Source organism: Belonocnema kinseyi, chromosome 4 (assembly GCF_010883055.1).
Source record: "Belonocnema kinseyi isolate 2016_QV_RU_SX_M_011 chromosome 4, B_treatae_v1, whole genome shotgun sequence".
Lineage (NCBI taxonomy): Eukaryota > Metazoa > Arthropoda > Insecta > Hymenoptera > Cynipidae > Belonocnema > Belonocnema kinseyi.
The window spans coordinates 46,685,710-46,709,041 of record NC_046660.1 but is presented as its reverse complement, the minus strand read 5'-3'; the positions used below and the strand labels follow the sequence as shown (position 1 = coordinate 46,709,041).

The following is a 23,332-nucleotide window of genomic DNA, read 5'->3' as shown; positions in this document are numbered from 1 at the left end:
TATTTTATCGAAGAAAGATGAAATTTGTACTAAAACATTTAAATTTTTAATAAAAAAAGACACATTCTTTTAAGCTGAATTTTCATCCAGAAAATATTTCAGTTCTTTTTTTAATACCAAAATATTAAATTAACATTTCAACACAAAAATAGGAATTTGAAACAAATAGTAAATTTTCTAGGAAATAGGTTAGTTTTGAACAAAGCAGTTGCATTTTTTCTAAGAAAAATACAATATTTATACTACAAAAGATAACATTTTAAATCAAAAAGACTAATTTAAAGAAAAATCTTTTTCATCCAAAAAATATTTGAGTTGTCTTATCAGCAACAAAATATCAATCTTAAACAAAAGCTTAATGTTCTATGAAAAGCGCTGCATGTTTTAGGCCAAAGAGACAAATTTTTAACAAAATTTTTTTCATTTTTAAAATGAAAAAATTAATTTTTTACCGAAAAAGACGAATGTTCAAGAAAATACATGAATTTCAACCAAACAGTTGAAGTTTCTAATAGAAAAAGATAAATAAAAAAATAAAATAAAAATGATTTTAAAAATATATTTAGATTACAAATTTTTTATTTTTTCTTATTATTAATAAATTAAAAATGGATAAAAGTAAAAATTTGTTGGTACCAAAAAATCATTTAAAAAAAAGAATATAATGAAATAATTAAATTTTTAACAACACAGTTGAATCATCCACCAAATCAAATGATTAAATTTTAACCAAACAGTTACACTTGTAACCAAAAAATACTACATTTTTTCAGAAGAGAGATGAATTTTTAATAAAAAAGAAAATTTTCTACCAAAAAAGTTCAATTTTCAATATTCAATATTCTTTTTCCAAAGATTCCAAAATATTTTAAAAAACAACCAAAAAATTCCTAGAGTTAAAAAGATTTTAGAAGTTATCAAAAATATTTCAAATATTTTAAAAATATTTCAGAAGATTTAAAAGATTCCAAGATTTTTAAATATTTTAGAAGATTGCAGAAAGATTTGTTTAAATTTGAGTTCTCAAAATATTTCAGAGAATTTCAACTATTCCAAGTTTTCAAAATGTTTCAGAAGATTTAAAAAACATTAGAAATATTTCAAAGTGATGAGATGATTTCAGAAAAATTAAAAATATTTCTGAAAACTTCAAAGATTTAAAAATACTTCTGAAGATTTCCGAAAAATTTCAACGATTTTACAAAAATTCCAGGATTTAAAAATATTTCAGAGGATTTCGATCAGCCCAAGATTTCACACTATTTCAGAAGATTTACAAAATATTTCAAAACAAAAATTCAGATGATTTCAGAAAAATAAAAAATATTTCAAGATTTTAAAATATTTCAGAAGACTTGAAAGATTCAAAAATTCAAAAATATTTGTGAAGATTACAGAAATATTTCAAAGATTTCAATTACATCAAATATATGTTTAAAATATTTGATATTTTTAAAAGATTTCTCAATATTTTAGAGAATTTAACATTCCCGAAATTTCAAAATAGGATATTTTAAAGAATCCAAAATACTCTATAAGATTTCGAAAAGATTTCAAGCTTTTAAATTAATTCAGTTCGCATTTAAACAAACAAAACTAGCAAATATGGAAGTTTTTTTATCATATAGGAGAAAAGAAAGGAATTCTTTAAAAAGGAGATAAAAGAAGTTTTTTTTTTCTCCCTTTCAACGAATTCTTTCTATGTGATATTGAAAAAAATTTTCATATAATAGATTACTATAGATTTCATACATATATTAATTAAATTTTCCTTTTTTAATAGGATAGAGTCAAAAATGATATGAATTAAAGGGAAAAAGTAGACTTTCATTGAAAAAAAGTGATTTCAAAAAATTACACATACCGCTGTAAACCAAATTTCTCGCGTAATTTGGTGCCTTGCTGTAGTACTTGTTGAAATCGTCAAGAAAATGAGTAAGATGGTATCCATGTCGAAGAGACCAATGACCAGTTCCAGCGATATATGAATGAATGGATCGAAGATGAAAGTCGTACGTGAATGAGTGCAAATGCATGTTGATTTTTATTTTATCACAGGCGTCGACGAAACTCAACAAAAACTGAAAAATGACATTTTAATTAAAAATCTCGATGACAGGGTGGCCGCTTCAATCAAAGATAAAAGTTCCCGCTTTTTTTCCGGGTCGCCAACATTTTTCATGGTCAATAAAATTTTATAAATCGAAGTAATAAAAAATAAACGACAAATTCAAGCACTTAAACTGGAACTCTTGAATTTAAAACTCGTAAAATTGAAGTTTCAACATTTTTTAATTCAAAAATATTTTATTTAAATGCTAAATAAAAGTAAAAACATCAAAAAGTAAAGGTCTTAACACTTTTCAATTGAACAATTTAAAATGAAATTCAGATAAACTGCAAAATTTAGAATTTTTAACGTTTAAAAATTATGCGGAGTTCAAAGATTCAGATTCAATTCCAAAAGTATAAATCTACATTAGGATTTTCAATCATCTAAATTTAATAATCAATGAACTTGAAAATATTTACATCTTAAATAGTTTAAGGATCCTTGAAAAGCTTCAAAAGTTTATCTCAAAGTCTTGAGAAATCTAGAAGTTATTTTAATTTTGTTCAAGTTTAAAATTATTTTTGCAATTTTTTCATAAACTTTTTAATATATTTTGAAATGAATCGAATTTTTCCTACGATTTTTAGAAAATACGGCAAATTTAAACAAATTTCCTTAAGATCTTCCAGATTCTTTTTTAACAATTCTGAAAATCTTTTAAAATCTTTTTGAATATTATCTTTAAACAGTTTTTCAAAATGAACAATTATTTTCAATTTTGCTAGGAATCTTAAGAAAATGTTTTTATTCTTTTGAAGCCCTTCACAATACTTGAAAAACTTTTAAGTTTTTTGTATGAAACCTGGAAAATCTACATTTTGTTTCAAATTAGGCTAAATATTAAATAATTATCTTATGTCTTAATTGTAAAATTTTGTAAAATTGCTGTTCACTTTTTAATACTTAAAGAACAGATCTATTTAGAAAATATTTTATTAATTATATTTAAACTCAGAAAATAAAAATGGTTTTTATCCAAAAACTTCAACGTCAAATGCCTTTACTTTTTACGTCTTCAGATCTGCAATTTAAAAGTCTTTAAATAAAAAATGTAAACTTAAACATAAAAATCAAAAATGAAAAATTTTTTAAGTGCAAGACTTTTTGAATTGCATATTGGTAACTGAATGATATCATAATTGAAAAATGTAATTCAACAAATTACTTTTAAAAAACTGTTGAATTCGAACTTCCGATAGATTTTTCTTCTAACAATTTATAAAATTCTCGGTCAAAAAATAAATTAAGATATGTTAATTCTGATTAAAGTTTTTAAAAATACTATATTTCTCACCTGATTGACTAGAGGACTAGTTTTCAATTGCAGACGGCTACATTCAATTACTCTCAGTTTTACGGTAAAAAAGGGTTCGGAAAGGTGGATTTCAAACAACAGAACACCTCCGAGCATCGATTTCTTCAAATAAAATGTCTGGTTCTGAAGATTATCTCGATCCCTGTGCAAAAAAATATTACAATCAAATATCAATCCTTCGAAGAAACCATTAGATTAGACTTCACACACTTTTCAGCATTTCCCTCTTTTTTCTTTTTTAAAGAATTCCTCTTTTTATCCCTGTTTTCAAGAAAATTTCCCCTTGTTCTAGTTTTGTTTTGCTTGGATTTGATTTCGTTAAAAATTTCATATCCGGTTTTTTTTCCGGTTCGCAAATATTTTTCACGATCAATGTAATTAAAAAATTCCAACTTTAAAGCTTAAAATGTTTCCATTTGCAGTAATAAAAACTGAGCTGCAAATCATTTTGAGCAGTTTTAAGCTCGAAATATTATAAATTGAACGATTACATTTTTTTATAAACTTAAATTTTTTAATTTAAATTTTAAAAATTAAAATTTTTTTCTTTCTTAAATTAATAGTTCAATCATTTTCATTTTTAATAGTTTTGAAAATCCTTAAAGAGCTTCAAAATCTTGAAATATCTACATGTTGTTTTACATTTATTCAAATTTTAAATTATTAAAAAACTTTTAAATCCTGCAAAATAAAAAATGTTTCCTTGAAATCTTTCACATTCATTTTTTTCTTAAATTTTAGAAATCTTTTTAAATGTTTTTAAAATTAAAACAGTTTAATTTTTAAAGTTAAAATCTCGAAATTTTTAACTGATTCCGAAAATTTCGAAATTTTAAAAATCATTATAATTTATATTCAAATTATTGTTCAACGAAAAAGGTTGTTTTTTAAAATCAAAAATTGCACAATTTGACACGTTTCTAATTTTTAAGTCTTTAAAACTGCATCTTAAAATTCTTTGAATGAAAAATGTAGGTTCGAAAATGAAAATCCAAAATGGCCAGATTTTTTTCTAAAAATTTGTAAAATTCCCGGCGAAAAAATCAATTCAGTGTCATATTTTTTGGTTCAATTCAATTGTTTATTATTCAAATTAAAATCTTTCTTGGCTGGAGTAAAAAAAAAATTGAAAATGCATCTACTTGGCTGAAAGAGTAACTATTTTATTAAACTTTCGTTGCTTTTTTTGTTATGGATGTCTTTTGGTTGGAAATTCATGTATTTTTTTGAAAATTCCTATTTATGTAGAAAATTACTCTTCTTAATTTAAAATTAGTCTTTGTTATTACATTTCTCGTTGAGAGTACATTTTTTGATTGATAATTCAACCAATTGGTTGAAAGTGGAACTTTTTTTATTACAAATTCGTTATTTTTTTTTTTTTTGTTAATTGATGCAATTAATTGGTTGGTTAAAAATTAATCTGTTATGTCTGAGGATTCAACTTTTTGTTTAAAAATTAATACTATTTGGTAAAATTCATCTTTATTTATTTCAAATTATAATATTTTTTTGTTTAAATGTCAACTATCATATGTTTTGTTAAGGCTTAATCTTTTTTGGTTAAAAGTTTTAGTTGCAAATTCAGATTGTCGGTCGTGTATGAACGGTTTCGTTCAAAATTGGTCTTCTTTAGTAGAAAATTACTCTTCTCTATTTAAAATTCATTATTTTTCGTTAAAAATGAAACTGGTTGAAAATTAATCAGTTTTGTTTAAGAATTTAACATTTTTTGTTGAAAATTCATATTTTCGGAATGGAAACTTATTTTGTAGAATATTCGTCTTTTTTGTTTGAAATTTTAACTTTTCCGTAAAAACTTAACCGATTTTCGTAAAAAATGCAACTTTTCGATTGAAACTTCTTTTATTTTCTTGAAATTTCGTCTTTTATTGTAGAAAGCTCACATTTTTGGTCGCAAATTCAACTATTTATTTTAAAACATTACCTACTTTATAAAAAATTAACTTTTCTGTTGAAAATTCATATTTTTGAATTAAAAATTGAACTATCTAAAGAAAATATGTCTTTCTGGTTTAAAAATTCATGTTTTTGTTTTTAATATGCAACCACCTATTTGAAAGTTGAACTAATTTGGTAAATATTTCATTTTTAGTTGCATACTTATATTTTTTATTTGAAAGTTCAACTATATGGTTGAAAATTCAGCTATTTTGTTAAAAATTCATTTATTTGAATACAAAGTCGTATTTTTTGGCCGATAATTTATCTTTTTTGAAAGAAAAGTTATTTTTCTTATATGAAAATAAACTTTATTGATGAAAATTCATCTATTTTTAATGAAAAATTAATATTCTTACCGTAAATGTAACTTAAATTTTTTCTAGACATGTTTCTTAGTTGAAAATTCATTAATTTTGTTGAGAAGTCGTTTTATTTGGGTTAAAAATTGAATTATTTTTGTAGAAAATTCATATCTTTGGGTTGAAAATTCAACTTTTTTGCTCAAAATTCCATATTTTCTATTTGAAAACAGAACTGAATTTCAGGAAATTCACTTTTTTTGGCTTAAAAACTCAACTCTTTTGTTGAAAATACCTCGTTTTTGTTTAAAAATTAGTCTGGGTGGTTGCGAATTTAAATAATTTTGAATTTGATAGAAAATGAAAATATTATTTCGTGGAAATATCAACTATTACACTTTTCCTCCAGAATTAATTTCTTTCATCAAAGATTCATCACTTTGGTTGAAAATTTAACTCTTTTGTTGAAAATCCCTTTTAAATTGTAAGTTTTTAATTTAAAACTTTATTAAGATGTAACATTTTCTAATTGAAATATCTGATTGAAAACTATCTTCTTGTTAAATAATCAAATTTGTAGGTCGATAATTCAATTATTTTGTTGAATTTAATTCTTTTTTTCTCTTGAAAATTCGACCATTAGGTTCGAAATTCATTTTTCTAAATTCAAAATTCAACTATTTGATTAAAAGTTCAAGTATTTTGATGAAAATTCGTTTCTTTTCCTTGATAGTTCTACTTTTTCGTTATAAATTTAACACTATTAAACAAAAATAATTTTTATTGTTGAAATTTCAACTTTTTGGTTGAAAATTTATCTTTTCTGTTTTAAAAGTCAACTGTTCCCTAAATAATTTAACTTTTTAGCTTGAAAAGTTAACTCTTGTTGAAAATTTGTCTTTTTCGGTCGAAAACTCATCTTTTTGGTAGAAATTTTTGTTGTTGTTGTTGTTGTTGAAAATGAACCTTCCGGATAAAAATTCACCTGTTTTTTATTGAAAAATTAATTTTCCTAACAGTCAATGTAACTTAAATTTTTTCTTAACATTATTTTTTAGTTGAAAATTCATTCATTTCGTTAAGAACTCGTCTTTTTGGGGTTAAAAATTCCATTATTTTTTCTAGAAAATGAATAGATTTGGGTTGAAAAAACAACTTTTTTGCTACAAATTTATATTTTCTATTTGAAAACGGAACTGGATTACAGGAAATTCACCTTTTTGGCTTGAAAACTCAACTTTTTTGTTGAAAATTCCTCATTTTGGTTTGAAAATTAGTCTGGTTGGTTAAGAATTTAAATAATTGGTTGAAAAATCGTATTTTTTGTTGTAACTCAACTGAGTTTGATTAAAATATTGTTTGGTGGAAATATCAACTATTAAGCATCTTTTTTTTTGAGAGTTCATTACTTTTTACTCGAAGAATTATCACTTTGATTGAAAATTTAACTGTTTCCTTTTAAAATTTGTCCGTTTGTATTGAAAATACCTTTTTCTATGGTAGTAATGCCATCTTTTTGTGGAAGAAAATTCATCTTTCTCTATTGAAGCTTAACTTTTGGACTGAAAATTCAACTGTATTCTATAAAATGTGTCATTTTGACTTCAAAATTTAACTATTCGATTGAAAATTCTACCATTTGGTTGAAAATTCCATTTTGTAGGTATGTCTTTAAAAGTTTAAGTATTTTGTTGAAAACTCGTCTTTTGGGATTGAAAATTAATTTTTATTGGCAAAAAATATATTTTGTTAGAAAAATAAACTATTTTCTTGTCAACTCAATATATGTCGACTTAATATTTTAGGAATTCACAGCGTGTCATTTTCAATTGGATATGATATCCATATTAATTTTAATTACAAGAATTTATTCCCCTATTTTCGTGAAAAATCCCCCTAATTTCCCCATTTTTAGACTAACTTGGGCTGTGAAGTCTGATATCTTGTTTTAATAAATTGAAAAGAGAGAGAAAAATCACTTACGATCTGTGTGACGTTTCTGTATGGACCGGATTGAAGCCCAGAATCTGCAAATACTGTTTGTACTCAGAAAGCATATAAGCACACAATTCTCTGTGCCACTCATTAATCACGTAATTATTTCCACCTGAATTTCTGTTCTGCGATTTGTGGATCGAAATTTTGAGATGAGCGAGACTGTCTGACACATTTGACGAGGATGGAGTCAAAGAATGATCTCGAGTAGCAGCAGATTGCAAGCGCCAGGAGGGTAGAAACAATAGTGGAGTGTGACAATAATGAAGGAGTCTAGAATGTTGCTTGAAGGTGTTTAGAGTCATCGACGAAATCGGAATATTTGGAACCGTGCTTCGACTTTGCCACATTGTGTACAATCGGTTCAGTTCATCTGAAATTAAAATTATTCAGGAAATCTTGAAAGATTACAACGATTTTAAAATAGGTTTCATAGGATTTTAGGGTTTTTTTTAAACATAAACGAAATTTTTAAGAGTTTTATAATTTTTTAAGGGATTTCAAAATATTTTAAAGGATGCAGATTTTGTAGGGTATGTTAAAAGATTTTTAAACCAATTTTTTAATAGATTTTAGAGGACTTTGAGGTATCTTTAATACGTAGAAGGAATTTGTTTAAATGTTAAAAAGTTTCAAGGGATTGCAAAGAATATGAAATACTCCAACGCAATTAAAACAATCATAAGCATTTTTCAATCGATTTCAAAGGATTTTAGGGTATTTTTAAAACACATAAGGAATATTTAGGAGTGTTAAAAATTTTCAAGGAATTTCAAATGATTTTTTGATATTTTTAAAACATCCAAGCAATTTGCAAAAGCGTTCTAAGTTTTCAAGCGTTTTCGAAGGACTCAAAATTATGTAGAGGTTCTTAAAAGAATGCAATGATTTAAAAATAGGTTTTATATGATTTTAAGGTAGTTTTAAAACATACAAGGAATTTTTAGAGAATTTTTAAGAGTGTTAAGTTTCAAGGGATTTCAAAGGACTTGAAATATTTTAAGGCATTTAAAGAAATTACAAGGATTTTTCCATAGATTTTAAAGAGTTTTAGGATATTTTTAAAACATCCAAGGAATTTTCAAGAGCGCTAAAAAGTTTCAAGGAATTTCAAAGTATTTTTACATTTCAAAAGATTTTAAAGGTTTTGAAATTTTGCAGCGCAGATTAAAAGATTACAAGGACTTGAAAGACTTTACGATATTTAAAAAAATTATGAAGTTTTTTAATGGATTCCAAAGGATTTTAGTGTATTCTTAAAACATTCAAGGTCCGGGTGGCCGTTTTAATCGAAGAAAAAAATTCTCGGTCATTTCCCGGTTTTTTCCAGGTTCGCAAACATTTTTCAAGGTCAATTAAATTTTAAAAACAAACTATATTCTAAACATTTTTTCATATAAAGTAATAAAAATTAAACAACAAAATAAAGCATTCAAAATGAAACCCTTACATTCCAAACTCTTCAAATTGAAGTTTAAAAGTTTTCAATTCAAAAATTGTGTATTCAAATGCTCAATAACTTACACGTATAAGCTGGTAGGTACTAACACTTTTAAATTGAACATTTTTAAGTGAAATGCAAATAAACGGCAAAAATTTTTAACTTTTATAAATTATAGAGTTCAAAGATTCAGATTAAAATCCAAAAATATAAATTCACGTTAACATTTTCAATAGTCTAAATTAAAGAATCAAGCAATGAACTTTAAAAATTTTCAAAATTATATTATTTTAAGTAATTTTAAGCTAGACACATTAAAAATTGAAAAATAATTTTTTTAACTTAACAGTTCTTAAATTAGAAGTTAAATTATTTTTATTTTAAATATTCTAGGCATCCTTCAAAAGCTTTAAAATTTGATTTCGAAATCTTGAAAAATCTAGAGGTGGTTTTAAATTTTTCCAAATTCAAAATTATTTTTGAATTTTTTGTCAGAACTTTTAAATATATTTCAAAATCAATTTAATTTTATCTATAACTTTTAGAAAATCCTGCATATTTAAAGAAAATTAAATTCGAATTTATAAATAACAGTAGAACATTTATTATTTGTAAAAACATTAGAGTAATATTAAGAGGTATTTAGAAGTTTTAAAAAGATTCGAATTAAATTTAGAAATCGAAATAATTTGAAATACTTACAGCCGAATTTAAAATAAAATTTAGATTTTGCAGATTTCAAACAAAAAATTTATAATTTTTTTAAGAATTGTGAAAGACTACAAAAAAATAAAAATTTTCTTAAGATTCTTAGGAAAATTAAAAATGATTTTTCACATTGAAAAATTATTGTAACAGCAAGTTTAAGAAAATTTTGAGAGATTTAAAAAATGATCAAAGAAGAACATGGAATATTTTAAGGATTTTATTTAATTTGCTGGATTTTCAAGCATTGTAGGAAAATTTCGATTAATTTAAAAATATGATTGATAAATCATGCAAATATTTATTTAAAAATAAAAAATTATCGGAATAAATGATATATTAATTTCAATTCCTCTTAAGACTTTCGAATTGAAACAGTTATAATCTGGAAATTCTCAAATTTTGAACGGATCTAGAATTGGTTGGTTGGTTGGATTTTTAATTGTTTAAGTACTCAAAGCTGAACTTTAATTATTTTTAAAAAATTTGAAGAGGAAGATTTTAGAATTAAGCTATCTAAACTAAATGACATAATAATTTATAAAAATCACAATTTATGAAATTATTTAAAAACGGTTGAAATCCAAGTTGAACAAAATTTTTATTCTGCAAATTTTGTAAAATTCCTGGTCAAAAAATAAATTCACTTTCATTTCTCGGTATTCCAGGTTTCCCGGTCCAGCGGCCACGCTGAAGGTATTTTCTAGAGCTTTAAAAGTTTTCAAGGTATTTCAAAAGTTTTAAAATAAGATTTTAGGGTTTTTTCAAAACATAAAAGGAATCTTTATAAGCTTAAATGTTTCCAGGGATTTCAAAATATTTTAAAGGATTTGAAATTTTGCGAGGTATTTAAAATAATTATAATGATTTTTCAATAGATTTCAGAGGATTGCCAATAGCTTTCATAAGATTTTAGGATTTTCAAGAGCTTTAAAATGTTAAATGTGATTTCAAAAAGATGTTAAGGATTTGAAATTTTGTAGGGTATTTAAAATGATTGCAAGGATTTTTCAATAGATTCAAAAGGATTTCAGGATATTTTTAAAACATCCAAGGAATTTTCAAGAGCTTTAAAAATTTTCGAGGAATTTTAAAGGAATTAAAATTATTCAGGGCATCCTAAAAAATTACAAGGGTTTTAAAATAGGCTTGGTAAAATTTTATATTATTTTTAAAACACATAAGTAATTTTCAAAAGCTTTAAAATTTTTGTACAGAATTTTAGAATACTTCACAACATTCAAAGATGCCCAAATATTTCAGAAGATTTTACACAAATTTCAAAGATTCCAAAATATTTGAGAAGATTCAAGCAGCTTAACTTAATTTAATTTAGTTAAATTTTACTTAGTTTAACTTAGTTAATTTTTCAGTGAAAAACTAGTTTTTTTTTATTTGAGATTAATTTTTTAAATTGAAAATCGAACTTTTCCATTTTTTTAAGATGGATCTTTTTTATTTGAAAATCATACTTTTTTGATAAAAAAAAAACAAAAAATTTCCTTGGTTTGAAATTTAATTTTTCTAGAGTAAAAATGCATCAATTTCGTGGAAAATTAATTTTTTGCAGAGAAAATTCGTCTTTTGGCTTGAAGATTCAACAATTTTGATAAACTTTTATTTCTTTCTTGAGTGAAAAATCTTTATTTGTTGAAAATTCGCCTCTTTTGTTTAAAAATTCTTTTCTTTAAGTATAAATTCCATCTTTTTTTATTGAAATGTAATCTATGACACTTTTTCGTAGGGAATTTATTTTATTTGTTTGAAAGTTCAACTATTATGTTAAAAATTCAATTATTTTTTTGAAAATTCAAGTATTTTGTTAAAAAGCCATCTTTCATAGTAGAAAATACATTTTTTGTTTAAAATAAATTAATAAATTTGAAATTTGTATCTGAAATAGTGTTTTGTTCCGCTGATAAAAAAATCTATGTTAAAAGAATTGCAATATTAAAATTTAAATATTAATAAACAAAGAAAATGAAAAATTAGTCACGGACAAATCAGGGAATTTTTTTGCAGGGGCCTATAATCCGTTACGTAATTTAAGTACGACCCCCGACTTCAAAATACATTTTTTAAACCAATATAAATCAAAAAAAAATTGTGCAACAGCAAAAAAAACACTACCTTGTTTCTTTTTCTCTCGATGTCGAAGTTCGTGGAAATCGTGCGCCGCTTTGACAACCGGATCAGTTGTGTTTGGTGGATGTTGGCCACTCGGTTTCGCATCTCTCATTACTTGACCCATAAAGTGATTCCAGGAGAAAGAGTTCTTTCCAGATTGTGTCCTGACAGGCGAGGCTTGAGTGAATTTTGCTAGGTTCTCCATATCTGCGACTTGTGAATATTGAATATCAGCCTGCTCTGTTGGTTGGTGGTGAAATATTCCCAATTTCTGCATTATTATGTTCGAATAAAGTGTAGATCTTGATGAGAGCCACGTTCCCAAATTCGTAGCCTGCTTCACCAATTTCTCTGATCTTTCCTTCGACCAGTTATACATGTAGAGAACGATCTTCAATTTAAATTATTATTTTATTATTAAATTAAATTATTATTATTATTATTATTATTATTATTAGCATTAAAATGTCTTACATTTTTACTCTGAATCTTTGCAAGCAGTAGCCGTTGTCTGGGTACGAAGTTTGATTCCAAAATCAATGGATTAAACTTTTGTAGCAATTTCTGATCTGGAAGAGAGCAATTATTTGCCAAAGTTAATTTATAAATGGCAATATTACATTTATTTGTTGTATTCTGCAGGGGAATAAATTCTTTTAAAGTGAAGAGATCAATTTTCAACTAAAATTATGAATTTTCCAACAAAGAAAATAATTAATTTTTAACAAAACAGTTGCATTATCAACTAAAACCAATTATCAATTTTCAACGAAAATTTAATTTTCTTCCGAGAAAGCTAAATTTTCAACTAATTAGTAGAATTTTTAAACAAAAAAGATTAATCTTAAACCAAGAAAAATAATCAACAAAGAAGATAATTTTCAACCAAGACAACAGTATTTACAACCAAATTGTTGTATTTTACTTCAAAAAAGAATTCTCAACGAAAAATATAATATACGATTTTTGAACAAAAAAAGATTTTTATTTTAAATTAAAACCAGTGCAATTCAACCAAAAAAAGGTCAATTTTGAACGAAAAATATGATTATTGAAGTTTTAAAAATAAAAAAAAGATTATAATTTTAATTCCAAAAGGTTGAATTTAAATTAAAAATATAAGTTTTCAACAGTTAAAATAGTTGAATTTTCGGCTAAAGAATTAATTTTATACAAAAAGACATTTCACCAAAATAATTAAGTATTCAACTAAAGAGGTGATTCTTCAACCAAACAAAATAAATTTTTAACAAAGCAGTTTAATTTTCATCTAAATAGTAGAATTTTTAACAAAAAAAATTAATTTAAATAAAAATCACTTTAATTCAACCAAGAGAGAGAAATTTGAACATAATACATGAATTTTTAACCACCTGGTTGAATTTTCAGTTTAGGAGATTAATCTTCAACCGCAAATATGAATAGTCAATAAAAAACCAAGTGGTTTAGATTTCAATCAAATAGTTGAACTTTCAAGCAGAAGAGAAGAATTTTCTATCCAGGAAGATTATTATTCAACACAATAGTTGAATTCTGGACCAAAAAGGCGACTTGTTTAAAAAAAATAGTTAAATTTACAACAAAATAATTAAATTTTTGACCAAATAGTAGATTTTTTAATAAAAGAGATGAATTCTGAACCAAAATTTCATTAAAAAAATATGATTTTTCCCCCAAAAGGACGAATGTTCTATCCAAAAGACGAATGTTCAACAAAACAGTGGAATTTTCCGCCAAAAAGATGATTTTTTAAGAAAACAGTTTAGTTTTTAACAAAATAAGTAGAATTTTAACAAAATAGTTACATTCTTCAATAAACACTTGAGTATTCAACCTACAAAGATAAATTTTCAAACAAATGGGCGAATTTTTCAAAAAAAAGATAAAACTGCATCTAAAAAAAATTTTAACCAAATAGTAGAATTTTTCATCCTAAAAGACGAATTTTTTATATAATACAGTTGAATTTTCAACAAAAAAAGAAGTTTATTTTCAACCAAAAAAGATGAATTTTGAACCAAGTGGTCGAATTTTCAAACAAAAAAGATTAAACTGAAACAAACAACAGTTTCATTTTCAAGCAAATAGTAGAATTTTTATGTCTAAAAGACGGATTTTTCAGAAGACAGTTAAATTTTCAACCAAAAATTATACTTTCAACCAAGAAAAATGATATGTCTACTGAAAAAGATGAATTTTTAATAAAAAGGAACGAATTTTCTATCCGAAAAGAAGATACATTTTTAACCAAATTGTCGAATTTTCAAACAAAAAATATTAAACTAAAACAGAAAACAGGTACAAATTCAACCAAATAGTAGAATTTTCAAGCTTTAAAGAAGAATTTTTTAGAAGGTACTTAAAATTTTAAGAAAAAATGTTATTCTCATCCAAACAGTCGATTTTTTAAACAAAGAAGATTAAACTGCTATTAAAAACAGTTACATCTTCAAATAAATATTATAATGTTCAAGCCTAAAAGACGAGTTTTTTTAGAATAGAGTTAAATTTTCAACAAAAATTTTTTATTTCAGCCAAGAAAAATGACATGTCTACTGAAAAAGTTGAATTTGAAATCCAAAAGAACGAATTTTTAACAAAATAGTTGAATTTTCAAAAACCAAAAATAAATTTTTAAACAACTGGTCGAATTTTATTACAAAAAAGATAAAAATACAACTAAACATTGTAGAATTTTCAACCAAATAGTAGAATTTTCAATTCTAAACGATGAAATTTTCAAAAGACATTTTAATTTTCAACAAAAAAGTTTATTCTGAAACAAGAAAGATGAATTTTCAATCAAGAAAAGTTACATGTCTACTAAAAGAAATGAATTATTAACCTACGAAGATAAATTTTCCACCAAACGGTAGAATATTCAAACAAAATAGATAAATCTGCAACTAAAAACAGTTGCATTTTCAACAAAATAATAAAATTATCTATCCAAAAAGACGAACTTTTCAGAAGGCACTTAAATTTTCAACAAAATAGTGTTTGTTTCAACCAAGAAAGATAAATTTTGAACCAAATGTTTGAATTTTCAAGCAAACAAGATCAAACTATAACTAAAAACAGTTGCATTCAGCAAAACAGTTAGATTTACGATTGAAAGCAAAATCTCAACATACAAAAATAAATTTTTAAACCAATTGTCGAATTTTCATACAAAAAATATTAAAATATAAGTAAAAGCATTTTTAACCAAATAGTTGAATTTTCGATCCAAAATGACAAACTTTTCAGAAGACAGGTAAATGATAAAAAAAAGATTTTTCAGCGAAGAAAAATCACAAGTTTACTAAAAAAAGACGAATTCTCAGCAAAATAGTTAAATTTTCCATTGAAAAAAATGAATTTTTAATAAAACAGTTAAATTTTTAAGGTAAAAGAACAATTTTCCATCAAACGGTCAAATTTTCAAATAAAGGGGATAAAACTGCAACTAAAAACAATTGTATTTTCAAGCATAAAAGATGAATTTTTCAGAAGGCACTTAAATTTTCAACAAAAAAGTTTATTTTCAACCAAGAAGGATTTATTTTCAACCAAATGGTTGAATTTTCGAACACAAAAGATTAAACTGCAACTATTAACAGTTTCATTTTCATCTAAAGAGTATAATTTTCAAGCTTAAAAGACAACTTTTTCAGGAAAAAGTTAAATTTTCAATAAAAAAGTTTATTTTCAACCAAGACAAATTACATGTCTACTGAACAATATAAATTTTCAATCTAAAATTACCAATTTTCTATCCAAAAAGAAAAACGTTCAGCAAAACAGTTAGATTTTCGACTGAAAAAAATGAATTTTTAACAAAACGTTTCAATTTTTAACATAAAAAGATACATTTTTTAACCAAATGGTCAAATTTTCAAACCAAAAATATTAAAAAGCAAGTCAAAGCATTTTTAACCAAATAGTATAATTTTCGAGCCAAAAAGACGAATTTTTCAGAAGACAGTTAAATGCTCAACAAAAAGTTTATTTTCAACAAAGAAAGATGAATTTTAAACTAAGAAAAATTACATGTCAACTAAAAAAGACGAATTTTTAATTCAAAAGGACGAATTTTCAATACAAAAAGACGAATTCTCAGCAACAAAATTTAATTTTCGATTGAAAAAAATGAATTTGTAATAAAACAATCTAATTTTTAAGCTAAAAATATAAATTTTCAACCACATGGTCGAATTTTCCACACACCGAAAATTAAACTACAATTAAAAACAGTTGCATTTTTAACCGAATAGTAGAATTTTCTAGCCTAAAAGACGAATTTTTTAGAAGCCTGTTAAATTTTCTTTTTAACCAAGAAAAATGACATGTCTACTAAAAAAGACGAATTTTTAATTCAAAAGGACGAATTTTCTATCCAAAAAGACGGATGATCAACAAAACAGTTAAATTTTCGATTGAAAAGAAAATGAATTTTTAATAAAGAAGTTCAATTTTCGACAACACAATTTAATTTTCAACCAAATATTAGAATTTTCAAACAAAAAGGAAAAAATTCCTGGTCATTTCCCGATTTTTTCCCGGTTTGCAAATATTTTTCATGGCCAATGAAATTTAAAAAACCAAACTATATTCTAAACATTTTTCCATATAAAGTAATAAACAACAAATTAAAACATTCAAATAGGAACACTTGAAATGCAAATAGAGTTCAAAGATTCAGATTAAATTCCAAAAATGTAAATCCACGTTAAAATTTCCAATAGTCTAAACTAATGAATCAAGCAATGAACTTTAAAAATTTTCAAAATTATATTATTTTAAGCAATTTTAAGCCAGAAACATTAAAACTTGAACAATTAAATTTTTTAATACTGAACGCTTCTTAATTTTAAAGTTAAATTATTTACATCTTAAATAGTTTAGGGATCCTTGAAAAGCTTCAAAAGTTTATCTCAAAGTCTTGAGAAATCTAGAAGTGGTTTAAAATTTTTCCCAATTCAAAATCATTTTTGAATTTTTTTTCGGAACTTTTAAATATATTTTAAAATGAATTGAATTTTTTCTATGACTTTTAGAAAATCCTGCAAATTAAAAAACAAATTAATTTCAATTTATAAATAATGATAGAACACTTATTATTTGTAAAAATATTTAAGTAATTTTAAGAGATATTTAGAAGGTTTAAAAAGATTCGAATTAAATTTAAAACTTGAAATAATTTGAAATACTTACAGCCGAATTAAAAATAAAATGTATATTTTTGCAGATTTCAAACAAAAAATTTAAAATTCTTTTAATAAATGTGAAAAACTTAAGAAGAGTAAAAAATTTTCTTAAGATTCTTAGGAATTATTTTAATAATTGTGAAAAACTTAAGAAGAGTAAAAATTTTTCTCAAGATTCTCAGGAAAATCAAAAATTATATTTCACTTTGAAACATTATTTTAATAGAAAGTTTAAGAAGATTTTAAGAGATTAAAAAAATTATCAAAGAAGAACATGGAAGATTTTAGGGATTTTTTTTAATTTGTAGGATTTTTAAAAATTGTAGAAAAATTTTAATTAATTTTGAAATATATTTACAGGTTCCGAAAAAAATGTTAATACACTTCATTTAAATTACTTGAAATAATTTCAAGTTTTTAATTAATTTTGATTATTTTCAAAACTTCTAAATATCTCTTAAAACTACTCAAATTTTTTCTACAAATAATAAGTTTTCAATTATTATTTCTACATAATAATTCAACAACTTCGTTTACAAATTAAACATTTTTTAAATAGAACAATTAAAATTGTAACGCTAAAAGTTTAAAAGTTCTTCGGAAATCTAAAGATTCAAAGCAGTCTATGTAAAACAATTCAGTTTCAAATTATTTTCTTTCAAATATTTGTTTTCAATTTACTCGTCTTAAATGAACAATGAAATATTGCTAAATATTAAATACTTATTCTTTTTCTACATTAAGAAATTTTACATTAAAAGGGATAAAAAATAAATAATTTTGACTCATAAGATTTTAAATTTAATAAAAATTGATTTCTTTATTAATTAATTAATTTATTTATTTTTAAGTTGAAAATAGTAAAGCGCACGTTCACATTTTTTAATGGCTAAAAAAATTAATATAAATAATATATTAATAAATTTATTTATTAAATTTAATATAAAAAATAATATAAAGGAATACCTGAAACTCTGGATTAAAAATATATTATTAATAAATCATGAAAATTTTTATTTAAAAATTAAATTATCGGAATAAATGATATATCAACTTCAGTTCTTATCAAGACTTTCGGATTGAAACAGTTACAATCTGTAAATTCTCAAATGTTTAACGGATCTAGAATTGTTTGGTCAAATCAATTATTGTTCAGATTTCTATACTTAGAGTACAGGTCCATTTTAAAAAGATTTTAAAAAAATGTTAAAATCAGACTTGTGAAGATTTTTCTTCTGAAAATTCGTAAAATTCTCGGTTTCCCGGTCCGGTAGCCACCCTGTTTTTTTTTTATAAAATAATCTTCGATTTGAAAAACTTCTGATTTTTATTATTTTTTTTACCTTTGAAACTGCATTTCAAAATTCTTTAAATTAAAATATATGCTTAAAAATTAAAAATCTTGAATGGAAAATTTTTGAAGTGAAAGATTTTGGAATTAAGTATTCTAAACTAAATGATATAATAATTGATAAAAATCACAATTTAACAAATTATTTATAAAACGGTTGAAATCAAAGTTGCATAACATTTTTATTCTAAAAATTTTGTAAAATTCATGGTCAAAAAATAAATTCACTGTCATTTCCCGGCTTTCCCCGGTCTCATAAAATTCCCGATAATTTCCCGGTTTTCCAGGTTTCCCGGTCCAGCAGCCAACCCTAAATTAGATTTTCTGATTCGGTTATATTAAAGTTCACATTTAAGAAAAAAAACAAAAACCGAATAAGAGGAAGTTTCTTGAAAGCAGGGAAAACCTAGAAATTCTTTTTAAAAAAAAGGTGTGAAATATAAAAAATAAGTGAAAGAGTTTTAAGTCTGATTCTGTTTACAATTTACCTTTAGGCACCAGTTGTTCAGACTCGACTTTCCGAGCAAAAGACGCTTTCCACTGCTGGAAGTTTCGCGCGACAAGAATACTCTTAACATAGATTCCTTGCTCTTCCTTAAAAAAGTCACAGGGCAGATAAACGCTCTCATCCTCATTCTCATTTTCCTGTTCCTGGGCTTTCTTCAGCCACACATTGTTAACATTATCCGCACCTTCGAAAACCGTGAAAGCCAGCGGATCCTCCTCCATCTCACTCTCCACAAAAGGCTGCCGCCTACTCTGAACAAAAGTTCTCGTCGAAGTATCTGACGCATTACTTCGGATAATATTCTGCAGTTCTCTCAAGGTCACTGACAATGAGTGTCTTTTTTGCAGAGTCACAACATGCTTTTTCACAGCAGGCACATTCATCTCCAGGGCGAACTGGAACCAGTACGGCAGAATTGCATGGTAGACCTGGTGAAGTTTGCCTTCTTCTCCAAGGTCGTACTGCTTGTTATCAAAACCCTCGGAACTTTCCGAATTATCCTGCGAAACTTCGTTTCCGGAATTATTCAGAATTTCAGCAACTAGACTCTGAACAAATTCACTTCCAGAAGGCTGAGGAGTTTCGGTTCCGGATTCGCCTTCTTTTCTAGGACTCTGAAGATTCTCGTTCCTGAGATCCAGAGAAATTCGATTTCCTGATTCCTGGAGAGCTGCACTTGGAGCTTCTTTCACATTTTCTTTGAGAGGAACTGTGAGAACAGTTGGCAACAAGTTGTACTCTGTCACCAGATCCCAGATAGCATGTCGGACAGCGGATTTTAATTTCTGAACGAGCGCCTCGAGATTGACTCTTCCCTGCTTCCATATCCTAAACTCGATCAAGGCCTCGACATCGGATGCAACTTCGGATTTATCATCGTGAACGGATGTTAGAACGATTTTTTCAAAGTCTTGGACCCTGGGACATTGGGAGAAAGGAGATGCACGAAATGCGTCATTTTGAGTGGCTATTAATTCACCTTTGGCGTTCACTATTCCCATTGCTATACAAGCAATTCCTCGACTTCCACTCGACTGGGTCTGATTATAAAGGAAGATTTCTGACTCGGATATTCTTTTTGCTGAACTTTCTGGTTGGGAATAATCTTGGAAATGATAGTGAGCACGGGGGTCGGTGTGCTTCGGTATGTAGAGGAACTGAAAACAAGTCAATCATTTTTAGAAGAACAAATCAGTGGTGCATGTCTGGCGCCGCCAAGGTACTTTCTTGTCACACGGAAAATTTTTCCAGTTATGGGCCATCTATAAACTAGGCTAGGGGCCGTACTTTAATTACCCTCTTACTCTACATAATTTTCAGTTTCCATAAATCTGTTACTAAATCTTTGATAAATCTTTTACTTTTTATTCCTAATGAGGAATAAAATAGCAGACATAACAATGTTATAATTTTGCAATCAGCAATTTAAAAATATCATATTCGAAATCTAAGTTTTTTTGCGATTCCAACGGTATGACACTTGCAATCAAATTATTAAAATTGGAATAAGTTATCGCAGATTTTAGTTTATGTTTGGACCTTGGCGAGCTAGCATTATGGAGTTTTCCGCAGTATAGTTAAAAATGCCAAGGTTTATTTTGTAGAAAATTCGTACCTGGAAAATTTAAATTTGGAATTCCAACAGATTATATGAATTTTTACCCAATTACCTGGAAAAATTTTCTACTTGTAAATATACATTTTCAACCAAAGAGATAAATATCACACTAACATGATAAAGTTTCAACCGAATAATAGTTATTTTTAGTTAAACAAATTAATTTTAAATAAAAAAACGATATTTTACAACCAAAGACATAAATTTTCAACTAAAATGATCAATCTTAAATAAACAAAAAATTGAATTTTTAATAAATTAGTTCAACTATTGTGCTGTAAGATTCATTAATTTTCAGCTGCCTATTCTTTGAAAGTATACCATTTGAATTATTCCTTTTAAATTGTTTAATTTCACTTTACAGTTTCAAATTAATTATTTAACTAAGCATTGGTTAAATGTTTTTTCATGTATAAAATTTTATTTTAATAAACACCATTTGTTTATTTATTATCTCCAGTTTTTAGAATAATATAAGATCAATCATTCATTTCAGATACAAATTAAAAATTTATTAACTTATTTTGAACAAAAAAAAGTATTTTCTGCTATCAAAGATGACTTTTTAATAAATTACTTGAATTTTCAACAAAATAATTAAATTTTTAACATAATAGTTGGTTTTTCAAGGTAAAAAGAAAAGGTCCCAAGAAAAAAGTGTCATAGTTTATATTTCAATAAAAAAAGATGAAGTTTATACAAAAATAGGATTTTTAAAACCAAAACAAAGAATTTTCAACAAATGAAGATTTTTCATTCAAGAAAGAAATAAAAGTTTATCTAAATTATTCAACTTTTAAGCCGAACGATGAATTTTCTCTACAAAAATTGAATTTTCAAACAAAAAATATGACATTTCAACAAAAAATTAATTTTCGACGACACTGACACATTTTTACCCGACAAATATGAATCTTCAAACCAAGAAAATTGTTGTTTTTTTTACCAAAAAGGAGAATTTTCAAATAAAAAAGATTGGTCTTAGAAAATGTAAAAGTTACATTTTTAGTTTAAAAATTAATTTAACAAAAAGGCTTTTCCACTAAACAGTTAAATTTTGAACCAGACATTAGCTTTTAATAAAAAAAATAGAAAAATAATTTGTAACAATGTATTTTAACTTTTACCCAAGTAGTTGAATTAAAGAAGATGAGTTTTTAATAAAATAGTTAAATTTTCAAGCAAGGAAATGCATTTTCAACTAATAATATAAATCTTCAACAAAAATAAAATTTCTTAACACACTGATTCAACTAAATCCTTCGACCAAAATACTTGAATACTCAAGAAAAGAAAAATAATTTTTAACCAAAATGTGGCATTTTATCAACAACAAAAAAATGAAATTTCTACTAGAACAGATGAATTTTTAAATAAAAAAATTAAATAAATTATTAAAAAAACAGTTGAATGTTCTATTTAAAAAGATTTCAGTTGAAATTTTACAATCACAATATAAATTTCTAAAAAAGAAATGAGTTAATAAAAAAAATGGAATTTTTAATAGAAAAAAAATTAATTTTCGACGAAAAAGGATTACTTTCTAAGAAAATTGTTTGAATTCTCTCGAAAATAGTTGCATTTTTATCATTTTCAAGAGCAAAATATAAATTTTTTAACAAAAAATAAGTTTCGACGAAAATAATTGAATTTCAATCCAAAAATACGAATTGTTTCAAGTAAAAAGGATAAATTTCTACCGAAATAGTTGAATTTTAATAAAAACAGAAGAGTTTCCAACAAAAAGTGTGACTTTTCAACAAAATTGTTGAATTTCCAAACAAACATTTGCATTTTTATCCGCGAAAGATGTAATTTCTGCTAAAGCTGGTGAATTTTAAGATCAAAAAGACTAACTTTCAAAAAGTAGTTAAATTTTCAAACAATCAATTGAATTTTTAGTCAAGAAGCATTTATTTCTTCTAAAATAGATAAATTAAAACAAAACAAAACTTTAAAAACATATTTAAATTTGTATCCAAAGAAGATTCCAGTTCACTTTCAAAAAAGAAAATATGAATTGTAAACAATAAGTTATTTTTCTGCTCAATAGTCGAATTTTTAGCCGAAAAGTATGACTTTTTAACAAGATTGTTAAGTTTTCAACAAAATAGTTGCATTTCTGTCCAAGAAAGATACAATATTTCTACTAAAAAAGATGAACTTGTAAATCGAAAAGACAAATTTTCAGAAAAAAAAGACGAATGTTCAAAAAACAAAAAAGTTAAAGATTTGATCAAATAATGAAATGTTCTAGCCAAAAAGGCGAATTTATTCAAAGTCAGTTGAATTAAAAAAAAAGTTACTTTTCAAACAAGAAAGATAAATTTGTAACCAAAAAGGATGACTTTCCTACCATGAAAAATGAATTTTCGATCAAAGAGGATGAATTTTTAACAATATAGTTAAATTTTCGACCAAAAATGATGACTAACAAAATAGTTAAATGTACCAAAAATAAATAGGGTTTTAACAGCATAGTTGAATTTCTAATCAAGTAGTCAGCATACATAGAAGCGTTTGAAATAAAATGCTTAAATTTTTGAACAAAGACGATTAAAATTTAATTAAATGTTTGAATTTTCAAGACAAAAAGACAAATGTGTTTAGAAAACAGTTGAATTTTTATTCAAAAAGTTAATTTTCAAACAAGAAAGATGACTTTTCTACTATGAACAGTGAATTTTCAATAAATGAATAAAGTTT

General features: G+C 25.0%; 1 protein-coding gene across 2 annotated transcripts in view; it reads right to left on the bottom strand.

The window, feature by feature from the left end:
• The window catches only part of LOC117171206 (KICSTOR complex protein SZT2-like), a 132,777-nt gene that overhangs the window by 10,239 nt on the left and 99,206 nt on the right, over positions 1-23,332 (bottom strand). For both annotated transcript variants that reach the window (XM_033358289.1, XM_033358290.1), the window contains exons 18-23: positions 18,989-20,165; positions 12,435-12,529; positions 11,964-12,351; positions 7,676-8,060; positions 3,408-3,570; positions 1,865-2,081 (exon numbers count right to left, since the gene is read on the bottom strand). In XM_033358289.1, the coding sequence (XP_033214180.1) occupies positions 1,865-2,081; positions 3,408-3,570; positions 7,676-8,060; positions 11,964-12,351; positions 12,435-12,529; positions 18,989-20,165 (2,425 nt within the window). The remainder of the gene's footprint in view (positions 1-1,864; positions 2,082-3,407; positions 3,571-7,675; positions 8,061-11,963; positions 12,352-12,434; positions 12,530-18,988; positions 20,166-23,332) is intronic.